The 20,733-nt window shown below is 34.3% G+C and overlaps 1 protein-coding gene and 1 long non-coding RNA gene across 7 annotated transcripts in view; one reads left to right on the top strand and one right to left on the bottom strand.

The window, feature by feature from the left end:
* Positions 1-1,794: 1,794 nt before the first annotated feature.
* Positions 1,795-20,733, bottom strand: part of SNX13 (sorting nexin 13) — a 132,368-nt gene continuing 113,429 nt past the window's right edge. For 5 of the 6 annotated variants that reach the window (XM_045052451.1, XM_023250420.2, XM_045052452.1 and 2 more), the window contains 7 exons: positions 19,590-19,700; positions 14,566-14,727; positions 12,994-13,065; positions 9,903-10,048; positions 9,552-9,620; positions 7,785-7,897; positions 1,795-5,341 (listed from right to left, as the gene is read on the bottom strand). In XM_045052451.1, coding sequence (XP_044908386.1) covers positions 5,094-5,341; positions 7,785-7,897; positions 9,552-9,620; positions 9,903-10,048; positions 12,994-13,065; positions 14,566-14,727; positions 19,590-19,700 — 921 coding nt within the window. In that variant the 3' untranslated portion in view covers positions 1,795-5,093. The remainder of the gene's footprint in view (positions 5,342-7,784; positions 7,898-9,551; positions 9,621-9,902; positions 10,049-12,993; positions 13,066-14,565; positions 14,728-19,589; positions 19,701-20,733) is intronic. The other variant, XM_045052454.1, reaches the window with a different exon arrangement.
* LOC123383896 lies at positions 3,758-6,160 on the top strand. Its single transcript, XR_006594257.1, has 2 exons — positions 3,758-3,894; positions 4,759-6,160. It is a non-coding gene; the product is annotated as an uncharacterized LOC123383896 (long non-coding RNA).

Consider the following 20,733-nt stretch of genomic DNA (forward strand, 5'->3'; position numbering starts at 1 on the left):
GAATGAGCTCCCCTGGTAGGCAGTCACGTGTTGTCACAATTCATTGCTGCAGGGGAGTTAAGTGTATTCTGCAAGACTTCATTTGTAAGGGAACTTTCGAAGCTCATGAGGTTTCCCTCAGACTTTGTGCCAGGAATCCTTTTCCTTTGATCTTGTTCTGTATAGCCTTTTGCTGTAATAAATCTTAGCTGTGAGTAGGACCATATGCTTGGAGTCCTGTCAGCTCTTCCAGTGAATCGCCAGGGGGTGGTCTTTGGGACTTCCAATGCAAAGTCCTACTTTTATTCCACCTGATATGTGAAAGGTCATGTTTACCCACTTACGTTAAAATACCGTATTTCATGCATTTCTCATACACTGTGAATTGGTAAATGAGTTAATTTTTTTTAATGTTTTTATTTATGAGAGACAGAGCACAAGTGGGGGAGGGCCAGAGAGAGAGAGGGAGACACAGAATCCAGAGCAGGCTCCAGGCTCTGAGCTGTCAGCACGGAGCCCAATGTAGGGCTCAAAACCACGAACCACGAGATCATGATCTCAGCTGAAGTTGGACACTTAACCAACTGAGCCAACCAGGTGCCCCGTGTTAATTTTTTTTTTTTTTCTTGTGAAGTTCTGGGTTCTCAGCTGCTTCAAGTTTGCCCAGGCCAAATATCTGCCAGTATATATGGGCCAATGTCTGGTACACATTTTAAAAACTGAAATGTATCACATTCCTCTCTCCTCTCTGCACTTGCTAGTAATACCCTTTTGACCACACTAGCAAGATCCTTGGCAAGTATCTTTCCCACTCCTCACGGGACACACTATATTATCCCTTACTGAGTTCATTATTCTGGTACCCAGGGTCGAATTAAACTCTAAAGCTGCTATTTAACAACCTGTTAATTTTTCATGTTCTCCTTGATCTTCCAAAGATTCAACTTTCCATTGGAATGATAGGCTACAAATAAAACTTTGTGGCTCAAGTCCACTGGTTTTTCTGTCTAGAGTTTATATTCCCTAATTAAAGATGCTTCACCTTTTTTTCCTCCCCATCTACGATTTCTCAAATCATGTTCCTTGGGAACATTATCCTCAAGCTATTAATTAAGGTGCATATGACACAAAATTCTGTGGTTAAGTTTGGGAAGTTAGGTAAACAAAATTAAACCGACTCATTTATTACAGAAATTTTCAGAAACTGTGATATTATCACTTGGGTTGTAAAGGAACATAGGGTTTTGAATAGTATGTAGATTTGCATAAGTTACATAGAAGTATGTTACTGCTCAGAAACATCGTAAAGGGGACCAATATTTTACAGTGTGCACTTTAACAAATTCTATACCTGTCCCTAGTAGGGTAAAAGTACTCACAGTTGATGTCTGAGAAGTCTATACAGATATAAGAAGACTGAGAATATTATGACCACCCAGACATAGCCACGTTGAGTACTGAGTCTATTGCCTTTAGAACTGAAACATCTAAAATATTAGGAAGACTATGAATTAAAAATGAGATCAAATAAAAAACTGTTAATGGATTACTTATTATAGATCTTTCTCAATGAGGAAATGACTTTCTAATTTTGTATGAAGTTTCCTTAACATTATGGTAGTAAATTGCTTGCCCCATAAAATGGAAATATTAAATTCAATTAGTTGTCGGTAATCACTCAACAGCTCTTCTATCAATCTGGAACTTGAACTGCTTGGTTGCTAAAATGAAAAGAAAGGAAAATATACACAGATACTAAAAGACCACTGAGCAAGCATTTTTTTTTTAAAGTAATAAAAATACAACACTACTAAATAAATTCAACAAAAAGGTTTGTTAATACTTTATTAGTATTTTCTAATGGACAGAACATAATGCAAACCAAATAAAAACTTTAATCTTTTTTTTAGTTCAATAAAAATAACTGACATTCTGATTGTTTCTTCTTTGTTAAAGAAGGAAAGTATTGATAGGTTAGGCACACAGTTGACATTTACTGTACAATGATATGCACAAGTTATCTTTTAACAACTATAATACTAAGATGTGCTCTTTATATTTTTCCCTTGTAGTACAGGAGCCATGCTCCTATAAGCAAAATTTACTAATAACAAAATAATTTTACAAGGAGTGACAAAAAAGACTTTTAAAACAAGTCCTTAAATAAAAGGATGCAGCAACAACGGAATGTAAGTTGTTGGGTTAAGAAACAGTTTAAACTAGATCTCAAAACATTAAAAATTCATTTATTTTACAATTACTCAAATACACATGCATTAAATGAAAATATTGCACAAAATTAAAATTTTAAATTGTGAAATTTATATTGTTCTTAATTTTTAAAAAATTGATACACTTTCTGGTAGCACTTAACTGATTTTCCCCCAAACACCAGCAGCACAAACTTAAAATGAGCGAACTGAAATATACAAGAAAGTTTTTAACTTTTTTTAAAAAAAAAAATTAAGGCTAACCAAGTGCATCCATTGGTCAATGGCACAATTTTTCAGCAACTATTCAGAACACCCTAATCGTAGGAAATGCCCAGCTAAGCACTATATTTAAATCATACAATCAATTTTTAGGTGAATAAACTAGAAGTTAGTAGTGACGGTTTCTAAATAGTTTATATGTTACCTGAAAAATCAGAAAACCCAAACAAAATATGATTAATTTTGAAGGTTCTTGCCTAAAGGCACCACTGACTTAAAAACACATTCAAAAATCAAATATCCGAAGACTTAAAGCCTCTTCAGGTATATATTTATATATGCAATAAATGCATTAAATGTAATAACTTTATTAAATGTAGTACACTGTACTTGACATGGATTAAATATTTTACATACAGCTTGACCAAGTCATTAAAACGTATCTCTAATTTTAGCATGACCACAGCTCTCTCTGATGTAAAAACACAGATGTGCGTGGAGAAGACGCACAGCCATTTACATAGACTCTACCATTTGACATTTCTGCTTCTGAAATATAAACTCTTTCAACAAAAATTGTTTTAAAAACCCACTTACTCATATAGTTTTTGGTATGACTGCAGTTACCTTGCAGGGCTCTGTTATGAAAAGTTGCCATTTTGCACGACCTTTCTTTCCCTGGTTGATGGCCAACATTCCTCACATTATCTGGAAATGCTTTTCACAGGTACACACTAGGCTCTTACATGAATTCTTGTTTACTCTTAGACTTATTTATGTCAAAAATATACTTGAAATGGGCAAGGGTATATTTGAAAATCATTGCACTTGTGGCCATGCCGATGCTTCCCACAGACGTGTTTCACAAATCCTCACTTTGAAAGCCTGGGGCATCGGGAGGGACCTCAGCAGGGAGACACAATGAGAAGAAAAAATACTATTTCTTCCATCAGAGTCAATAAGGGTCTTTTCTTATTTCCAAGTTGCAATGAAAGGGATTTCATTTATGTAATTCTTTAGACATGCAACACATACTGAATATATGCATACTGTAAGTATGCACAACAGCATCATTAATAAATATGATTATTATTATAAAGCTTTAAAGGAAGGCTTTATTCTGTTACTAGGCTTCACTCTGTAAGTAGGACCTCAGTGAAAACAAGACAGTTAACATCTTGTTCCAATCTTAAAGCTCCCAAATAACTGGGATACTGATACTCTGTCCCTTTATCTTAAGCACCCAGACGTTCTTTTAATACCAGGATCTTGGCTCAGTGGTCTGATGAGTAGCTTCACTATTTTAAGGTTGTAGTGTTAAGTATTTTTAAAACAAAAAATGCTGACATACCCAAACCCTTAGTCAGTGTAAGTATTTAAAACTATGCAGAAATCCTGCATACAAGGGATATGAAGACTTCCAAGATGGACAAATGGAGAACGAGAAACTATAAGAAATGCAGAGGCTCCAAAACTGGAAAAGGTAATTTGTTGTTGTTGGTATAAAATTATTTTAGGGATTTAAATGTATACACCCAGGGGTTTTGCCAACTTGCTTTATTTAGTAGAATTTTACATTATGCAAAATATAAATAAAAGCATATTTTAAAAAATATTATAGTTCTGTTTTCATTATTTATTTTCATATATACACAGTAATAGAATTAAGAATTTGTATGTTTACATATGACTACTAAGCTCATTTAATCCTTTGATTTGCTACTTTTGCAATCGCCTAAGGTATGTCTAGATCACACAATTTAAAATGATCATATTGTAACTTTCAAGAGTGTGTTTTTTTTAATTTCCATATTTTTTAAAACAACAATGTATTTGGCAGTTCTTTCAAGAGATTATACTCCCTATTGTATAATCCGTAATCTCTTAAAGATAAAGAAACCTGTAATAATTTTGAAACTTAAGTGAGAAAGCCACTATATGCTTCTTTTTGCACACAGAATACCAGAAGAAAATTTATGATTGAGTACCATAAGAGCAAAATAGAGCCCCAAAGCACATAAGAATCAATTAAAATTTGTTTTATACCAGTGAATAACAAATCCAATCAAATTCTGGTTTTGATTGGTTTTATTTTATGTCACAAAACTGTGATTAGGATATAAGGTTACTTCATACTTTAAGGGCATCCTGTCACTTTCCCCAGACCTGAAGCAGATGTTGCAAAGATCATTCGCCTGGCTAATCCACATTATATCAAAATTCTGATAAAGACCTATAAAATTATTATGCAAAAAACAAATCCCTCCAAGTCATACACTGCTCAGTTTCCCAGTGTTAAACAAATTAGCCAGTTTATCTGTGAACCATTGTTTTGTGCTTTCCTTAGCTTTCGTATATACATTCTGGCACTTTGTCATTGCTGGAGAATGCTGATTAGGCTGAAATGGAAGAGACCAACGTCATTCTTGCTTGAGAAGGGGGCAGTATCCTCTCAATGCTGCAAAAATATGCACCAAATCATTTAAGACACAGAAATCTCTCTTGGTAGTGGCTGGATTACAGACGAGGATGAGAAGAACCACAGTCCTATGGATGTATTAATAACTATTTTGAGACACTGAAAGACTGGTGCGACACAACAGTATATGAGTTAAGCCCCAGAAGATCTGTCCATATTATTAGTCTTGGACAAAATGAACACCAGCTTCATAGATTGGAGTGTCACCTTTTCTGTAAAGAAGGCGCTTGAGTAGTCTGAAGTTTCTGTTTATATTTCTGTATCTGCTTTGACCGTGAATGCAGTTTGTTGAAAAGTTCACGAAATTTATACTGTGGAAATAAGGTTTCCAAAAAGCCTTCCAGGAAGACATAAACCATTCTCCTATTTAACTGGTTGTGCTGAAACATTTCAAAAACACGAAGAATACCTTTCCGTGTTGTCTCAGCCCCAATAATGTGCTTCAGTTCATCTAAATGAAGAGGGGGAAAATAAACATAATTCATTACTCATATAAAGGAAACGCAAGGCCTAAACTATGCTCTAAGTTAAATAAAGTATATTAAATACACAGTTGAATAATACAGGAGGCATTCAGTTAATGTGTTTTGGCTACATATTATAACTGAGACTTAAAATTTAAACATCTGCAGGCATCCACCTACTTACTAGACACTGGGGATGATAGAGCGAAGGAAAAATCAGGATCTGGACTCAGAAACCCCACGTTAGAGTTAGAATCCCTTAATACCTATATGGTACTTACCCATCCTGAGTTTGTTTCCTTATCTGTAAAATGGGGATTTACAATAAGCAAACTCTTATAACTGTAAGAATTTAGAGAACTTTAATGAAATAATGTGAAAAGTAATCCACAAAGTCTTAAACACTGTACAAATAGTCTTAATGTATCTAATGCACAGTGAGAAATACTATAAGGAAATGATGTACGAAAGCTGATTAATGAAAAGCTTGCAATGGTCAGAGTGCCATGAAAATACCCTTAAGTATAAAGATGTTTACAGAGGGGAGAATTTCACATGGTACACAACAAGGAAAGGCTCTCTTTGTGGAAGTGACGAGTGAGGTAGACTTTGCTACCTGAGCGGGATGTTGACAGGCACAAACAGATGACGGTTTACCTTTGGTGGAGAGAGCAATGAGCAAATGAGCCCTAAGTGGAAAAAACAAGGCAGGTTCAAAAAATTGGAGCGCTACAATTCAGCTAAATTTTAAGATTCTTTGGAAAAAAAAAAAAAAGTGGAGAGAAGAATGGAAAAAAGTGCTGTGGCTACCAGAGTGAGCCAAGTTTGGAGTTTACTCCTAGGCAACGGGAAGTTATTACAGATAACTGAGTAAGGGAATATGTATGATTATCCTTAATGATTTATAATCAGGACCCTAATAGCAGTAAATGCTATGTAATTGTTTTCAAAAGAAACATACAACTTCCAAAAGGTATGCCTCTAAGTAGGAGTAATATACAATTTACAGCAAATGGCTTATGAATGTACTAAAAACAGGTGAGGGATTGTGTATCTATAAAAACATACACCTTTGTATTTTCCCTCACTTCCGTTGAGTCCTCACACAAGTGTCCTCTCCTCTCCCAACAGCAACTCACCAGCACTACTGGTTTCAGCGTTCACCAAGAGCTCACATCCTAGCTTTTCTTTATTGCTCTGCCTTCTGCCTGTGTCTCCCTAACAGAATGCAAGCTCCAAGAAGGCAGAGATTCATGCAAAGAAAGTGTGGCACATGATACGCTCTTAATAAATATTTACTGAACAAATGCAATAAAGTTTCTTTCAGCTATGTAATTCAGTCTACAGCACAACTGGTTTACTAATAAATAGTACATTAAATAATATTTCATCCTAAGCTATTGTTTATTTCTATTTTCCTAAGATGTTATTTCTATGATTTGTTTTTTTTCTCCAAATGCAATAGTATAATCTGTAAGGCAGAATTAATAACCATTTGGCAGACCTCCAACTTAACTGATGGAAGAGAGATTTTTAAATCTATGATGAAAATATAGTTTTAAAGAAAAACAAAGAGAAAAAAACGTTAAATGATGTTAAAGAACTTCACAAATACTCCTTCTCCATTCTCTATATTCATAATTAAAATGTGGAGAAGAAATATCTAAGTATTTCCAAAGATATTCGTAACTAAAGAAGGAAGCAAACATCCATCCAGTCACACAAAACTGCTTTTCATATGACATAGGCTCTCTTGTTGAGAGAAGTCAAAATGGGGACAAAGTGAGTCTAAGTTAGTGAGATAGCAGTGTTCTAAAGTAATGCAAATTAGAACAGAAAGCCACTATGTATACTTTCTTTGGAATCATGTTTTAATAGAGATTAATGGACCAAACAGTTGTTACTATGTAAAAGGAACCTCTGAAAGAATTTGTTTTTTCTCTGAGGTAGGACAAATATTCTTCCTGGAAACCTCACATTTCATGTTCTTTTATTAGCCCTTTCATCTGTTACACAGGATATTTATCATCAACTTTATTCTCAAAATGGTTCAAGGTAGCAAATGAAGTGGTTAAAAGCACCACTATTTTCCATGACTGAAAGCAGTGGCTTTTCCAGTTGCTGAGCACAGAGCAGAAGCTGAACAGTCACTTATTATACTAGCTCTGAACCTGGGGTAGCTTCTTTAACCTCTTTGAGCTGCTGTTTCCACCCATAGAAAGCTGTGATGTTAACAGTGCCTAGCTTCTTAATACTGTTATAAGAATTAGTAAAGAATATATGAGAAATGCGTAGCACAATAGCTGATATACGGCAAGTCATTAACTGGTAGTTACTATAATCAAAAGGCAGCTAAACCAGCATGCTCAATGCCAAAAACTCAGAAGAACTACAAATTAATAAGATTTTTTATCAAACATCTTCACTCACCTGGCATAATTGAAAGTAATTTAGTTTTTCCTGCAACTCTTGTTCTCATTCGAATAGCTTTATCTCTGCATGGAACAGTCTCTGCTAAAATGCCATTTGGCCAAAAGGCATCTCTATTTAAGAAAATCAAATAAATCTTGTAAAAACTTTCATTTTCAAATGATACAAGTTAGCACAATTATTCCAATTTTCTACAGAAGACACAAATGTTAACAGAAAGTGGAAACATTATGAAATTTTATAGATGTATGATATTCAACAAATAGTAACTAAGAGCAGGGTTCAATTTTAAGTGTAAAGGGATATACACTGGAAAAGTAACAGATGAATTCTACCCTAGAATAACTTACAAACATTAACAAGTGATAAAGATAGCAAAATGGAATATATAGGTGACTACATTTAAACTCAAAGTAGGCCTCTGATCTCAATGAGAATGAAATCTTATCCAAATACAACCTCATAATATCTTGAATTTGGATACCTTATAGTTAATCTCCCTTGGTGCCCCTATAACTTAGCCAATTTGAACCAATCCTGCACACACACTTATAGCTAGCCTTTTTACAACATTCCTTTCACAGTCATAACCTATTCTCCCTTACTTGGTGTGTCTGATTTCTATTCTCCAATTCACAGGCCAAAGATAGGAACTGAGCACAATACCTAAGGTTCCACCTGGGAATTTGGGCTGAGGGAGACAGACTTCCCAGAGCAGTTTTTCTTAACTTTGACTGAACATTAGAAACACATGGGAGCTTTAAAATCTTAATGTTTAGGCCTTCTACTGGATTAATTAGTAAGTTAGGCTCCTAAGATGGGACCCAAACATCACTATTTTTTAAAGTTCTCCAAGTGATTCCAACATGCAGCCAAGGCTGGGAATCAGTGCTCCAGAGTAAACATCACTACCCTACCCTGAAATGGAATGTACATGTGCCATAGCAGGTGGTCAGACTTTTGGAAACAGTGTGGGGTAGGGAGGAGAAACTCAGCTTCAGATTAAAGAAATTTGCTGTTCCCTACTTTACAGCATGTGAGCCTTTGGACAAGCCGCTGAACTTCTCTAATCCTCAGTTTCCACATAATAAAAAATGGAGACAAAAATTCGTATCTCATAAAATAGGATAAAATCAGAAAGTGTACATAAAGCAGTAGGTGCCAAGCAAATAATTAAGGTTCAATATTGACAGCTCCTTTCTTGCTTCTGTTACTTCAAAGTACATGATGCCATGAATATGCCTTATCTTTCACTTTTAGAAAAGAGGTTCATTTCTGGACTATACCATGCTTTCCTTAAAGGGACTGTATTTTATCTCAGTCCTGATGACTGGCAAATTACTAGGCACAGAGGAGAGGCGCAGGGTATTTGTGTAGGATGAACATATGAACTGGAGTACCACTGCTCTTGATTTATATTCTTTTCGGAGGTTCAAATAGTTAATAATAAGTCCAGAGCCAGAGATGTACATATTTTTTTTTAAGTTTCATTTAAAATCAAGGATTTCAATTATTTTCAAGTCACATTACTATGATAAAATGTAACCAGTATCTTAAAGATTATTCTTTAACACTTTTTTCAATTCTGGTTTTAAAGAAACACAGATCAAAGGGTCCATGGAACAAATGTTTATTATAATTCTTACAAGTCTTTTTGTTCATCAAAAAGGAAGAAAACAAAGAAAAGAAAAGCAGTGTAAGTTAATTAGTGATAACAATGCTAAACACTGTACTACCTGAAAGAAGTGACTGTGTCTTAAGATATACCTGAAACGTTTCACTAAGTCCGCTACTTGCTCAGGTGAGGTCATCCAATCAACATGGTCAACTATTTTTCTGAAAGTAAGGAAATTTAAATGAGTAGGGTGAAAATTTCAGAAAATATATAAAATAAGGAAACACTACTTTCATGGAGTAAGCAACTTAGTTTGTATGTAAATTATCTGTAAAAACACCAGGCTGTTTTAATGATCATAAAAGGCCCAGAGATGAAAATTCTCCTACAAAAGTTGAGCAATCTACTTCCAGAAGTACAAGTTTAAAAGCTAAGTAAGAACAGTTCTAAGGGAAGAAAAAAAAAAGAAAAAGAAAAAAGAAAAAAACAAAAAACCCTGGTACCTGTTAATAGTATCACCATAAGTGGCTCTAATAAGCTGCTGAAGTAGGTTTTTGATATTCCTTCGCAACCACTGATTCCTCTCTTTTAAGTCAAATACTTCATCCATAAGAAGCAGCATTACTCTAAGTGGAATATTGTCATCCACCTGACAAAATATGGGAAGAAATAAAAAAATGTTTGAGTTACCTATCTATTATGAATGGCTACTTCTGCTGCTTTTACAAAATTATTGCCACTATTTCAGACATCAGAGAACAAGTTGTATTATAGTCTTCATAACCTAAGATTTCAGTCTAATTTTTAAAATATATGTCTTTAATAGCCAAATTATGGAAAGAGCCTAAATGTCCATCAACTGATGAATGAATAAAAAAAATTGTGGTTTATATACACAATGGAGTACTACGTGGCAATGAGAAAGAATGAAATATGGCCCTTTGTAGCAACATGGATGGAACTGGGGAGTGTTATGTTAAGTGAAATAAGCCATATAGAGAAAGACAGATACCATATGGTTTCACTCTTATGTGGATCCTGAGAAACTTAACAGAAACCCATGGGGGGAGGGGAAGAAAAAAAAAAAAGGGGGGGGTTAGAGTGGAAGAGAGCCAAAGCATAAGAGACTCTTAAAAACTGAGAACAAACTGAGGGTTGATGGGGGGTGGGAGGGAGAGGAGGGTGGGTGATGGGTATCGAGGAGGGCACCTTTTGGGATGAGCACTGGGTGTTGTATGGAAACCAATTTGACAATAAACTTCATATATTGAAAAAAATAAAATAAAATAAATGCTTTTAACAGTCATTTTGACACAATATAAAATTTCACAGCCCTACAATTCCAAGGTGGTAGAGAAAAAAACTTCTTAAAGTGAATCTATGAAGTCCTGGGAAGAGAAAATTTGGCTCTTTTACTTTTAGTAGAGTCTGTACTAGTCTGATAAGGTAAATGCTATTCCCTTTGCCTATTTTCTGGAGCATCTTTTACAAGAGAACAAAATATTCTCAACATTTCTCCTTATTTAATAGAACAAAACACAATCTACACAAAATAACATGTTTTCTTTTGTTAGTGAGTTGTCTGTATTTAGGTATTTTAAGAAGCTGAAATAAAATTCAGTATATAGCTAAGTTAATACTACAAAAAGCATATTTCACTACATTTCTAAAATTTTAACTTTTAACAAGTAAAAATCTGTACACTTTTGTTATGGGAATATGCAATTAATGGTATAAAAATAAAGGTAAAAGTAAAGACAACTAGGAAAAAGTTAAACAAAAGTTTAAAAAAAGGTAAAAAGTAAATGCAACTAGAATGTTTTGATTCCAAAAATACATACAAAGATTTAGAACTATAATAAAACTGCATATAAATGCCAGTAATTTTATAATACTTTCATCACCAACATACTCTAATTATTTCCTCATCCATGTTGTAACTTAAATCTTTAGGAAATTCCATGAGTTATATATTTTTCACTGTCATGCTGTCAACATTTTCTTAGTGCACCTTTCCTTTCACATGTTGAAAACTCATAGCTAAACCAAACAAGGGGTGGCTGAGGTTGGTGAGGGGCATGGCTGGTGGGGAAAGAGACCAATTTCACTCCTGAGGTAAAATAAATATTGCTCTAGTCTCTGATCAAGTATACTCACGAGTCTGGAACAACATGGTAATTCTAATAAATACCTAAATTGTAAAAACCTCTAACAGAAGGTATGATGTTTTGGATATTATACCAGCATAAATCATAACAAAACATTCTAAAATGAATTTTAAAAAGCAAATAATAGATTATCTTTAATACAGTTTATTATAAGAATTTCAATGTGAAACTGAAGGGAGGTAATTGTAACTTGAAAATAAATCTGCCTAAGAAAACAGAATACAAAGCCCAGACTCAAACATATATGATAATCTGATCTGTCACAAGGGAGAAATATAGGACACATGGGAAAAGAGGGCCTTCTCAGTAAATGGTGCTTGGGTCAACTGGACCCTTACCCTCATTCCATACACAAAAATCAATCCTAGATGAATGGGGAATCTATATTTTTGCATGATAAAATAAAAAATATTTTTAAAGAAAATCATAGGTGATCTCTGTGACCTTTCAGTAGGCACAGATTATATATATACATTACACAACAGGACACAAATCAGAAGATATTCACAATACACAAATACTTATATCTAACAAAGAACCACTATTCAGGTTATATAAAGCACTCTTGTTAATCAAAAAGACAAAGACAGCCAAGCCAACAGAAAAACAGAGGAAAGAGCTAGATACACAAGACAAGACACTCAAATGGCCAATAAACATATGCAAAAAGGTTCAACATTTCAACAGTCATCAGAGAAATGGAAACCCACATGAGATACAACCCGAGTGGCTAAAATTTAAAAGACATAACATATTGACTGTTGGCAGGCTATGGAGCATTGAAATTCTCATGCATTGCTGGTAGCAGTGTAAGCAGCACGAACACTGTGGAAAACTATTTGACAGTATCTATTAAAACTGAATTTATGAATACCCTCTAACCAAGCAATTCCATTCCTGGGTATAGACCCAACAGAAATGTGTACTTAATTTTTTAATCAAATGACATGTACAAGAATGTCCATAGGAGTACTACTCATAATACAACAAATAAATTATACTATATTAACAAAATGGAATACTGTAGGTCGACAAGAATGAAGAAACTACAATCACACAAAACAACATGGAAGAATATCACAATGTTGAGCAAAATAAGCCAGACTTAAAGGAGTACATACCTTACTGTTTCATTTATATAAAGTATAAAAGCAGGGTAGAAGTCAGGATAGTGATTATCCTTGGTGGGGAGAGGATAGTGACAGGAAGAGAGCATTAGGGGCTTTCTGGGGTATTAACATTCTGTTTCTTGTTTAGAGTGATTACATGGACATGTTCAGTTTGTAAGAATTCATCAAACTTAACACATATAATATATACACATTACTGATAGGTATACATATTATACTTTGTTAAAAAGTTAAAAAGATTTGCCAAGTATGATTTCAATTACAGTTGAGTACTACCAAAAACAAAATTAACTCACAGTATCATCAAGTTGAGCTGAGACCCGACAATGTTCAGGATCTGAATCAGTCTTCGGAATTAAAGGAGGCACCTAACATTTAAAAACAAAAACAAAAACAAAAAACAACAAAGTAAACACACTAAAGAAGACAGTGAAAGAACACAATACAATAATCAATCAAAATGAGCACTAAGCATAATAATAGTGTTTAATTTTATTTTGGGGACAATACATAAGCAAAATTTACATAGTATTAAAAAGTATTAACAATCTACAATTAGAAACCAAATGTTAAAGTGTGATTACTTCTTTACCAAAAGATATTTTTTCCTTTAAAAGAAAAAATGGACTTTTGAGTTGGAAGGGGAGATTATTTAGTCAAACTCCTATACTTTTTAGAAGAAATTAAAGCTAAGAAAGGTTAAATGATTTAAAAACCAAATGTTCGTAGCACAGCCAGGGAATAAAATTCCAATCTTCTTTCTTTTACCATAGGGAGCTTAACAGTATATTAACAAGCTTAAAAAATGAATTAACCTGTTGTTAGATAATATAAGTTATGGGGAAAATGGACAAATTATCATTTGTCAGCATGACAGGAATCATCAAGATTACCAATAACCCCTTCATGTTACTAGTAAGGAAAAGGGACCTGGAAAAGCTCAGTGAGTTCTGTACAAAGTCATATGGGTAGTTATCAGCAAGACTGGCACTGGAAAATCCTCATTTTCGGTGTTAGCGTTATGTTCCCATGATTAGAAACAAAGATAAAGCATCAGAGAAAGTATGAGAATAAATAGAAAAGTATGGATTGAGATACACATTATTTTAGGAGTTGTCTCTTAATGAATTTCTGTTATTTAAATATACATACATACATACATACATATATATGTATATATATATATATATATATATGATATTTAGTTAGATCTGGCACATGATCTAACAAATAGAAAACTCTAATAGTTACATCCTTTCTTTTATAGTCTTGATCATAACCTTAAACAAGTAGGTCAAAATTATAAAAAGTATAAATGAGAAAGCAACAACCTATTTGGTCTGCTACCTGTATTTGCTAATGTAATGAAAAAGTTTCCTAGGAAACTCTTCTAATACCACTCACTGGTATATAAAAATAAGGTATGGCCTCAGAGATAGATGACTGTGAGACTTTTCCTCCCTCTGATCTAGCCACTTGATCATGTGAATCAGGAGAAATTAGGCTTTATGTTTCCTGATGAATACTAACATAGCTAATTTGCACAATAGCGCTTACTTGCTTTGTTTTAGAATTTAATAGCATCATAAAATAAAAACGGCATAATAGAATATAACAGTATAAATAATGTTAACATTACTGGCTTTTACAATTCTACCACAGCAGAGCTTGAGGAATGACTGGATTATAGAGTATCCATTTCTGATAAGAATTTATTCTCTTTAGTTTTTTTTATTATTTATAAGACTATATGTCTAGAAGGCTGTGGACTTCTGAAAAGAAATAAGGTAAATCTAAGCAGGAGCTCAATAAATCTTAGTTAACTTAAAAATAGTTTGCTGTAGGTATTACTGAAAACATCTTCTTACCTTGAAAAATGATTGCTTTATGTCTTGGCCTAATCTTTCTGACATTTTGCCCATGTTGTCTGACATTTTAGTCATTCCCTCTGCCAAGCTATCAGGGAGGGATTTAACTGCATTTGAAACATTCCTCATAGAATTTCGAAGTGGATTTACAAAAGTGTCCATCTAAGGGGAAAAGACATCATACCATGACTTCATTTTATCAGATTTGTTACTTAACTGAGAAGCGTGGGAAAAACAGAATCAATACACAAAAAGAATGCAATCATTTTCTAGTCTATAGTATCTCATTGTATTTTAAAAGTACAGAACTGTTGTCTTCAAAATGTATGGTCTTAAAGCTGTACTTTCACACATAAATATGATTAAAAGCTTGGGGGTGATGAGGCTATTGCTAGAAAATATAAGCTTTCGCTTATATAAAAATAAAATACACTGTTAGAGATACTAAGTTTGGGTGCCTTATTAAGGAAATCCTGAAAAAGAAAAAAAAATTTCCCAAAGAGAAATTAACGCAAATGGAATTAGCCGCAATGTACTTCTGCTACAATTCAAGGCAACAATAACATAGACATTTTGAAGAAACACTGAAAAATAAACCATTAGATAAAATAAGCAGAAAGCTCAAGTAATTAACAACTAAGATCTTTTTTTTTTTAATAAGTTTTAGATTACATTACATGCTGTTTAAATCTATACAGGGAATATGGAATCCTTTAGTAAGACAGAATAGAAGAAGTATAAAAGAAAATGTGATGAGGAACATAAAAAGGAATAATCTCCAGAGGGCTAGGAAACATTAAAATTGACATTCTGACTGTACAAATGTTAGATAATTTCAATTAAGAAAGGGAGAAATATCTAGAAACCACAATAGCCTACATATGGTACTGAGATTTTTAATAGAAACAAAAAAGAAAAAAGGGACAGAAAACCAAAGTCATACAAAAAACTAAAGAATATTTTCCAGAAAATGTGAGTCGCATGAAAACTATTGCAGAAACAAATTATGTTCCCTGAAAAAAAAAGAAAAAGAAAAAGTAAAAAAAAAAAAAACGAACTCCACTCCATTGCTTCAGGAACACAGCAATGTTAAGAGTTGAGTTCAAGAAGACAAAATTCCTTTACTCTAATGTTTTCATGATTTTTTCATTAAGAAAAACTAGAAAAGATAAAATAAGTACTATTAATAAACAACAGCAAAAAGTGAATTTCAAGAGAACTGTAAAATAACTGGGAGTTTTTAGTTACTCCTTGGATTAAACTGAGCCAATAGCGCTATAGATATGCTTGATGGAATATGCAACATTCAGGAGGGACACTGTCACAAAAGAACAAGTCAGAGGAGAACCAAAGGACAAAAATAAAAGATGAAGAAGGATTTGAAAAACACTACCACTGGTACACAGATACAGAGGTAAAAAGGATAAAAAGATGAAACTCACTCTGTGCATGTGCCCTTGTGTGTAAAATTGTGTGTTCTTATATATGTAGCCTCATGCTATCTTAACACTAAACTACCACTGATACTCTTTTAAAGTAACAGAACCTAAATCTATATCATGAATTAGTTAATAATTATAAATAGTTGCCTGTGCACCATCCTTGACCTACAGAATCCATTTATTTTTCTATCCTTCTTCCTTTTTGCTTTTTAATTTCTGAAGGTAAAGTCCAAGCATCTGTGTTGGGGGTGCGGAATGGATAAACTAGGGGGATGGAAAAACCTCCACAAATGATTCTGATGCCTAATCCTGATAAAAACAGAATTTTAGAAGCATAAAAACAGAGTCCATCACTTATGACAAGGTTTCCAAAAACAGGATATCTCTTAAAACATGCTTAAAACAAACAAACAAATGTGTAAATTACCAAGCAGAGGAGTTAATTATGGATTGCCATCATAAATGTACATGTAGCCTGACTTACCAAAAATGTTGCCTATTCATTATCACTTCAGATATGTGTATCAGTAACAACACAAATTAATTTTAACTTAAATTTAGATCCCTAACTATAGCTTAAAATGCCTCATACCATGATGTGAAACTGGATAGAGGGGTGCTTGGGTGGCTCAGTCGGTTGAGCATCTGACTCTTGATTTCAGCTTGGGTTGTGATCTCAGGGTTGTGGGATTAAGCTTTGTGTCAGGTTCTGCACCGAGCATGGAGCCTGCTTGAGATTCTCCCCTCTCCGTGGCTCATGCTATCTCTTTCTAAAATAAAAATAGGGGCGCCTGGGAGGCTCAGTAGGTTAAGCGTTCAACTTCAGCTCAGGTCATGATCTCGTGGTTTATGGGTTTGAGTCCTACATCGGGCTCTGTGCTGACAGCTCAGAGCCTGGAAACTGCTTCAGATTCTATGTCTCCCTCTCTCTCTGTCCTCCCCTGCTCACACTCTCTGTCTCTCAACAATAAATAAATGTTATAAATAAATAAATAAATAAATAAATAAATAAATAAATAAATAAATAAATAAATAACATACAAATAAAAAATAAAATAAAATAAACTGGAAGAAAGATAACTGTGTGCATAAAGGAAGACTGTTACTTATCTCTTCCTAGGAATCGCCTGCATGTCTTGCAAGGCTAGACAAATTGTGTGACGAAGTTAATGTGTTATAATGTATTATTTCTCAAGCTCTGAGAGCCACGGATAAAATGCTTGCAGATGATTTTCTCTAATAGCTATTTAATGTCCAGTAAAATATAATTAAGGAAAAAATATTAAATTATAATTTAGCCAAAAGGGATATGTAGCTGAAAAACCTCTAATTCTTGACATGCGTAAAATTATTTTGCCAATCTAAAAGAGGTCAAGATGAACTTGGTAATTACCAACATGATTTATCAAAAATGTATGTTACTAAGGATTTCCAGAAACGATTTGGAAGAATCTTTAAACTCCAGTAGTAATATTTTTAAAAAGTGACACATAGCTGTTTGGATATACAACATATATGTGCTTTACACACACACACACACACACACACACGCTACTATGGTTGATAACAAAGAATTGGGTAGGGGAGCCTGGGGGGCTCAGTCGGTTGAGTGTCTCACTTCAGCTCAGGTCATGATCTCATGGTCTGTGGGTTCGAGCCCCACGTCTGGCTCTCTGCTGTCAGAGCCTGGAGACTCAGATTCTTTGTCTCCCTCTCTTCTGTCCATCCCCTGCTCGTACTCAGTCTCTGTCTCTGTCTCATTCTTTTTTTTTTTTTTAACGTTTATTTATTTTTGAGACAGAGAGACAAAGCATGAACGGGGGAGGGTCAGAGAGAGGGAGACACAGAATCCGAAACAGGCTCCAGGCTCCGAGCTGTCAGCACAGAGCCCGACACGGGGCTCGAACCCACGGACCGCGAGATCATGACCTGAGCTGAAGTCGGCCGCTCAACTGACTGAGCCACCCAGGCACCCCTGTCTCATTCTCTCTTAAAAATAAAATAAAAAAAATTTTTTTTAAAGAATTGGGTAGATCTGATGTAATGTTTCTTTTATCTCAAAAAAAGCTGTCATCAATTCATTAGTTTATCTTAAAATTGATACAATCTTAAGAGAGCATATAAGGTAAACATCAAAAAGATGGAACACCAGAAGGAATCTCTACTGACAATAAAACTATTCAGAGTTGAAATTTCCACTCAATCATGTCAATCATGAAATACAAAGACAATCCCACCACATCCCCTCCTTCCGACATTGTAAGGTACATAATATGGAGCTTGTTATTACAACACTCCACTTAAAAATCTTAACATCCACTTGGACGTTAAGACCCAACGCCCTAGAGTAATCATAAAAGTTCTGATGCTTAATTTTTACTTATTTTGTACCAATTTCTTCATCTTCTAAAAAAAAAAAAAAGTCTTTTCGGTGGGGGTGGGGGGAAGGAGTGGCAGGGAGGTTGTGGGTTTTGTTGTTTTTTTTTTCATTTTGAAATAATCTGAGATTTCTGAAAAGTTGCAAGAGTATATAGAATTCCTGCACATTATTCACCCAGCTTTCCCAAGTGCTATGACTTCTCCTGTTATTACTGCCACTACTACTACTAAGAACTAACATTCATTCCGAGGTTACTGATGTACCAGGTGCTATAACACATGGAGTATCACATTTGATTCGTACAACGCTTCAAAATGACAACATCTTCATTACTTGAGAAAACTAAAGGACCAAAAGGTGAAGTAACATATTGCAAGTCATAGCTAGTAAATGGCAGAATAAGGAGTTAAACCAAAGACTAATTCCAAAGTCTGTATTCTCACCTACTAAACTATCTTGCCCAATTTCAGTAGTCATTTATTGTCTTAACCTACCATCAAATTCCAAGTGTATGGCTCATATTCTTTGAAAGGCATTTAAAATAATAAAGTTTTCACTCAAGGGACATAAATACTTTCGGGAACATAAATTATTTAACATTTTTTCTTACCCTTATTCCACGTATAAGACATTTCCTCCCAGTAAAAGTTCCTTCTCAAGTTATTGAAAAGCTTGTGACCTATCTCAGGTAAACCTTCCTTATTGCATTATTTCAAAAAATCTTTTTTCTTTTTTTCAAGCTCCTGTTAGACTTTAATCTACATGTAAAAACAGGAGTTTATACTTATTAGGACTACCTATCAATAGTAAGTTTACTAATGCATAGAAGATAAACATGCCACGAAGTATTTAAGAAAATTTTCTGGTTTTATTTTTTAAATTTTTTTTTTCTTTTTTTCAACGTTTATTTTTCATTTTTGGGACAGAGAGAGACAGAGCATGAACGGGGGAGGGGCAGAGAGAGAGGGAGACACAGAATCGGAAACAGGCTCCAGGCTCTGAGCCATCAGCCCAGAGCCCGACGCGGGGCTCGAACTCACGGACCGCGAGATCGTGACCTGGCTGAAGTCGGACGCTTAACCGACTGCGCCACCCAGGCGCCCCTGGTTTTAAAACATACATATACAAATTTATTTTGTTTTATTTAAAAAGAAAGTATGAAAACGGACCTATAAAGAAAACCAGTGTAATAGTCTGCTTACCTTGCGAGCAAAATCCCCTTTCCCTTTACTGTAGGCTTTGTTCTCAAGGAAATCATACACATAGTGAGCCAAAGCTGGGGATGCTTTCATCATTTCAGGAGTTAGTAGTAACTAACAGGAAAAAAATGGTATCTTATATTGATATGGTACTGGAAATTTAGTCCTGTCTATAATTTTATCTGCTAGAAAGTTAAGAATATACAGAATTTTAATTCTGTGCTTTAAAAAACACAATTATACAGTTTATAAATAAAGTCATCAATAATTCTATTATCATTAACAGTTTGGTGCATATTTTTCTCATTGTGCTATTTTTGACTTTCAGTGCATCTAATGTCAAAGCTGTCCGAATGGATTTACCACAGTAGTCCTCCCTCTCCATACCTGTGATAAAGTTTAACTTATAAATCAGGCACAGTAAGAGATTACCAACAGCTAAAAATAGAACAATTCTAATAAACTCTAACAAAAGTTGTGTGAATGTGGTCTCTCTCTCAAAATATCTTACTGTCCCCATCCTTTTTATGATGGTAAGAGATGATAAAATGCCTACATGATTAGATGAGGTGAAGTGAACGACAATATGCGTGTGACATAGTATCAGGCTACTAATGACCTTCTGACAATTCATCAGAAGGACGATCTCTGCTTCTAGACCACAGCTGGCCATAGATAACAAACCACAGAAAGCAAAACCATGGATAAAGGGGTCCATTAGTAGTAGTCCAGTAGTCCATTTTCAGGCTTTACAGTTTATACTATAAAGATCCACAACAGTAAACTATTATGTTATTCACATTCTAATTCTAATGTTAATATTAATAGAAAGTACATAAAATAATCCAAATAAAAACTCTGAAGCATCATAAAGAAGCATGAAAACAAAATACGGCCTTCACAACTGTTAATGATATAACCTACTACTTAGTTCCTTCAGTGGAAGGTTTTGACATACATTGAGTTCATTAGATACAATATATACGGTACAGCCACTTTTAAAAGATTCATTTAAGGAGCCAGACTTGGAAGAAGGTAGTTATCTTCTATATCTAATAATTGATATAGATTTTTACACAATTAAAGCTAGTACATTAAAAAAAATCAAAATGTTTGACAAGAGTCATACCAATCATTTCTGACGTTC

The sequence above is a fragment of the Felis catus genome, chromosome A2, assembly GCF_018350175.1.
Source record: "Felis catus isolate Fca126 chromosome A2, F.catus_Fca126_mat1.0, whole genome shotgun sequence".
Classification (NCBI taxonomy): domain Eukaryota; kingdom Metazoa; phylum Chordata; class Mammalia; order Carnivora; family Felidae; genus Felis; species Felis catus.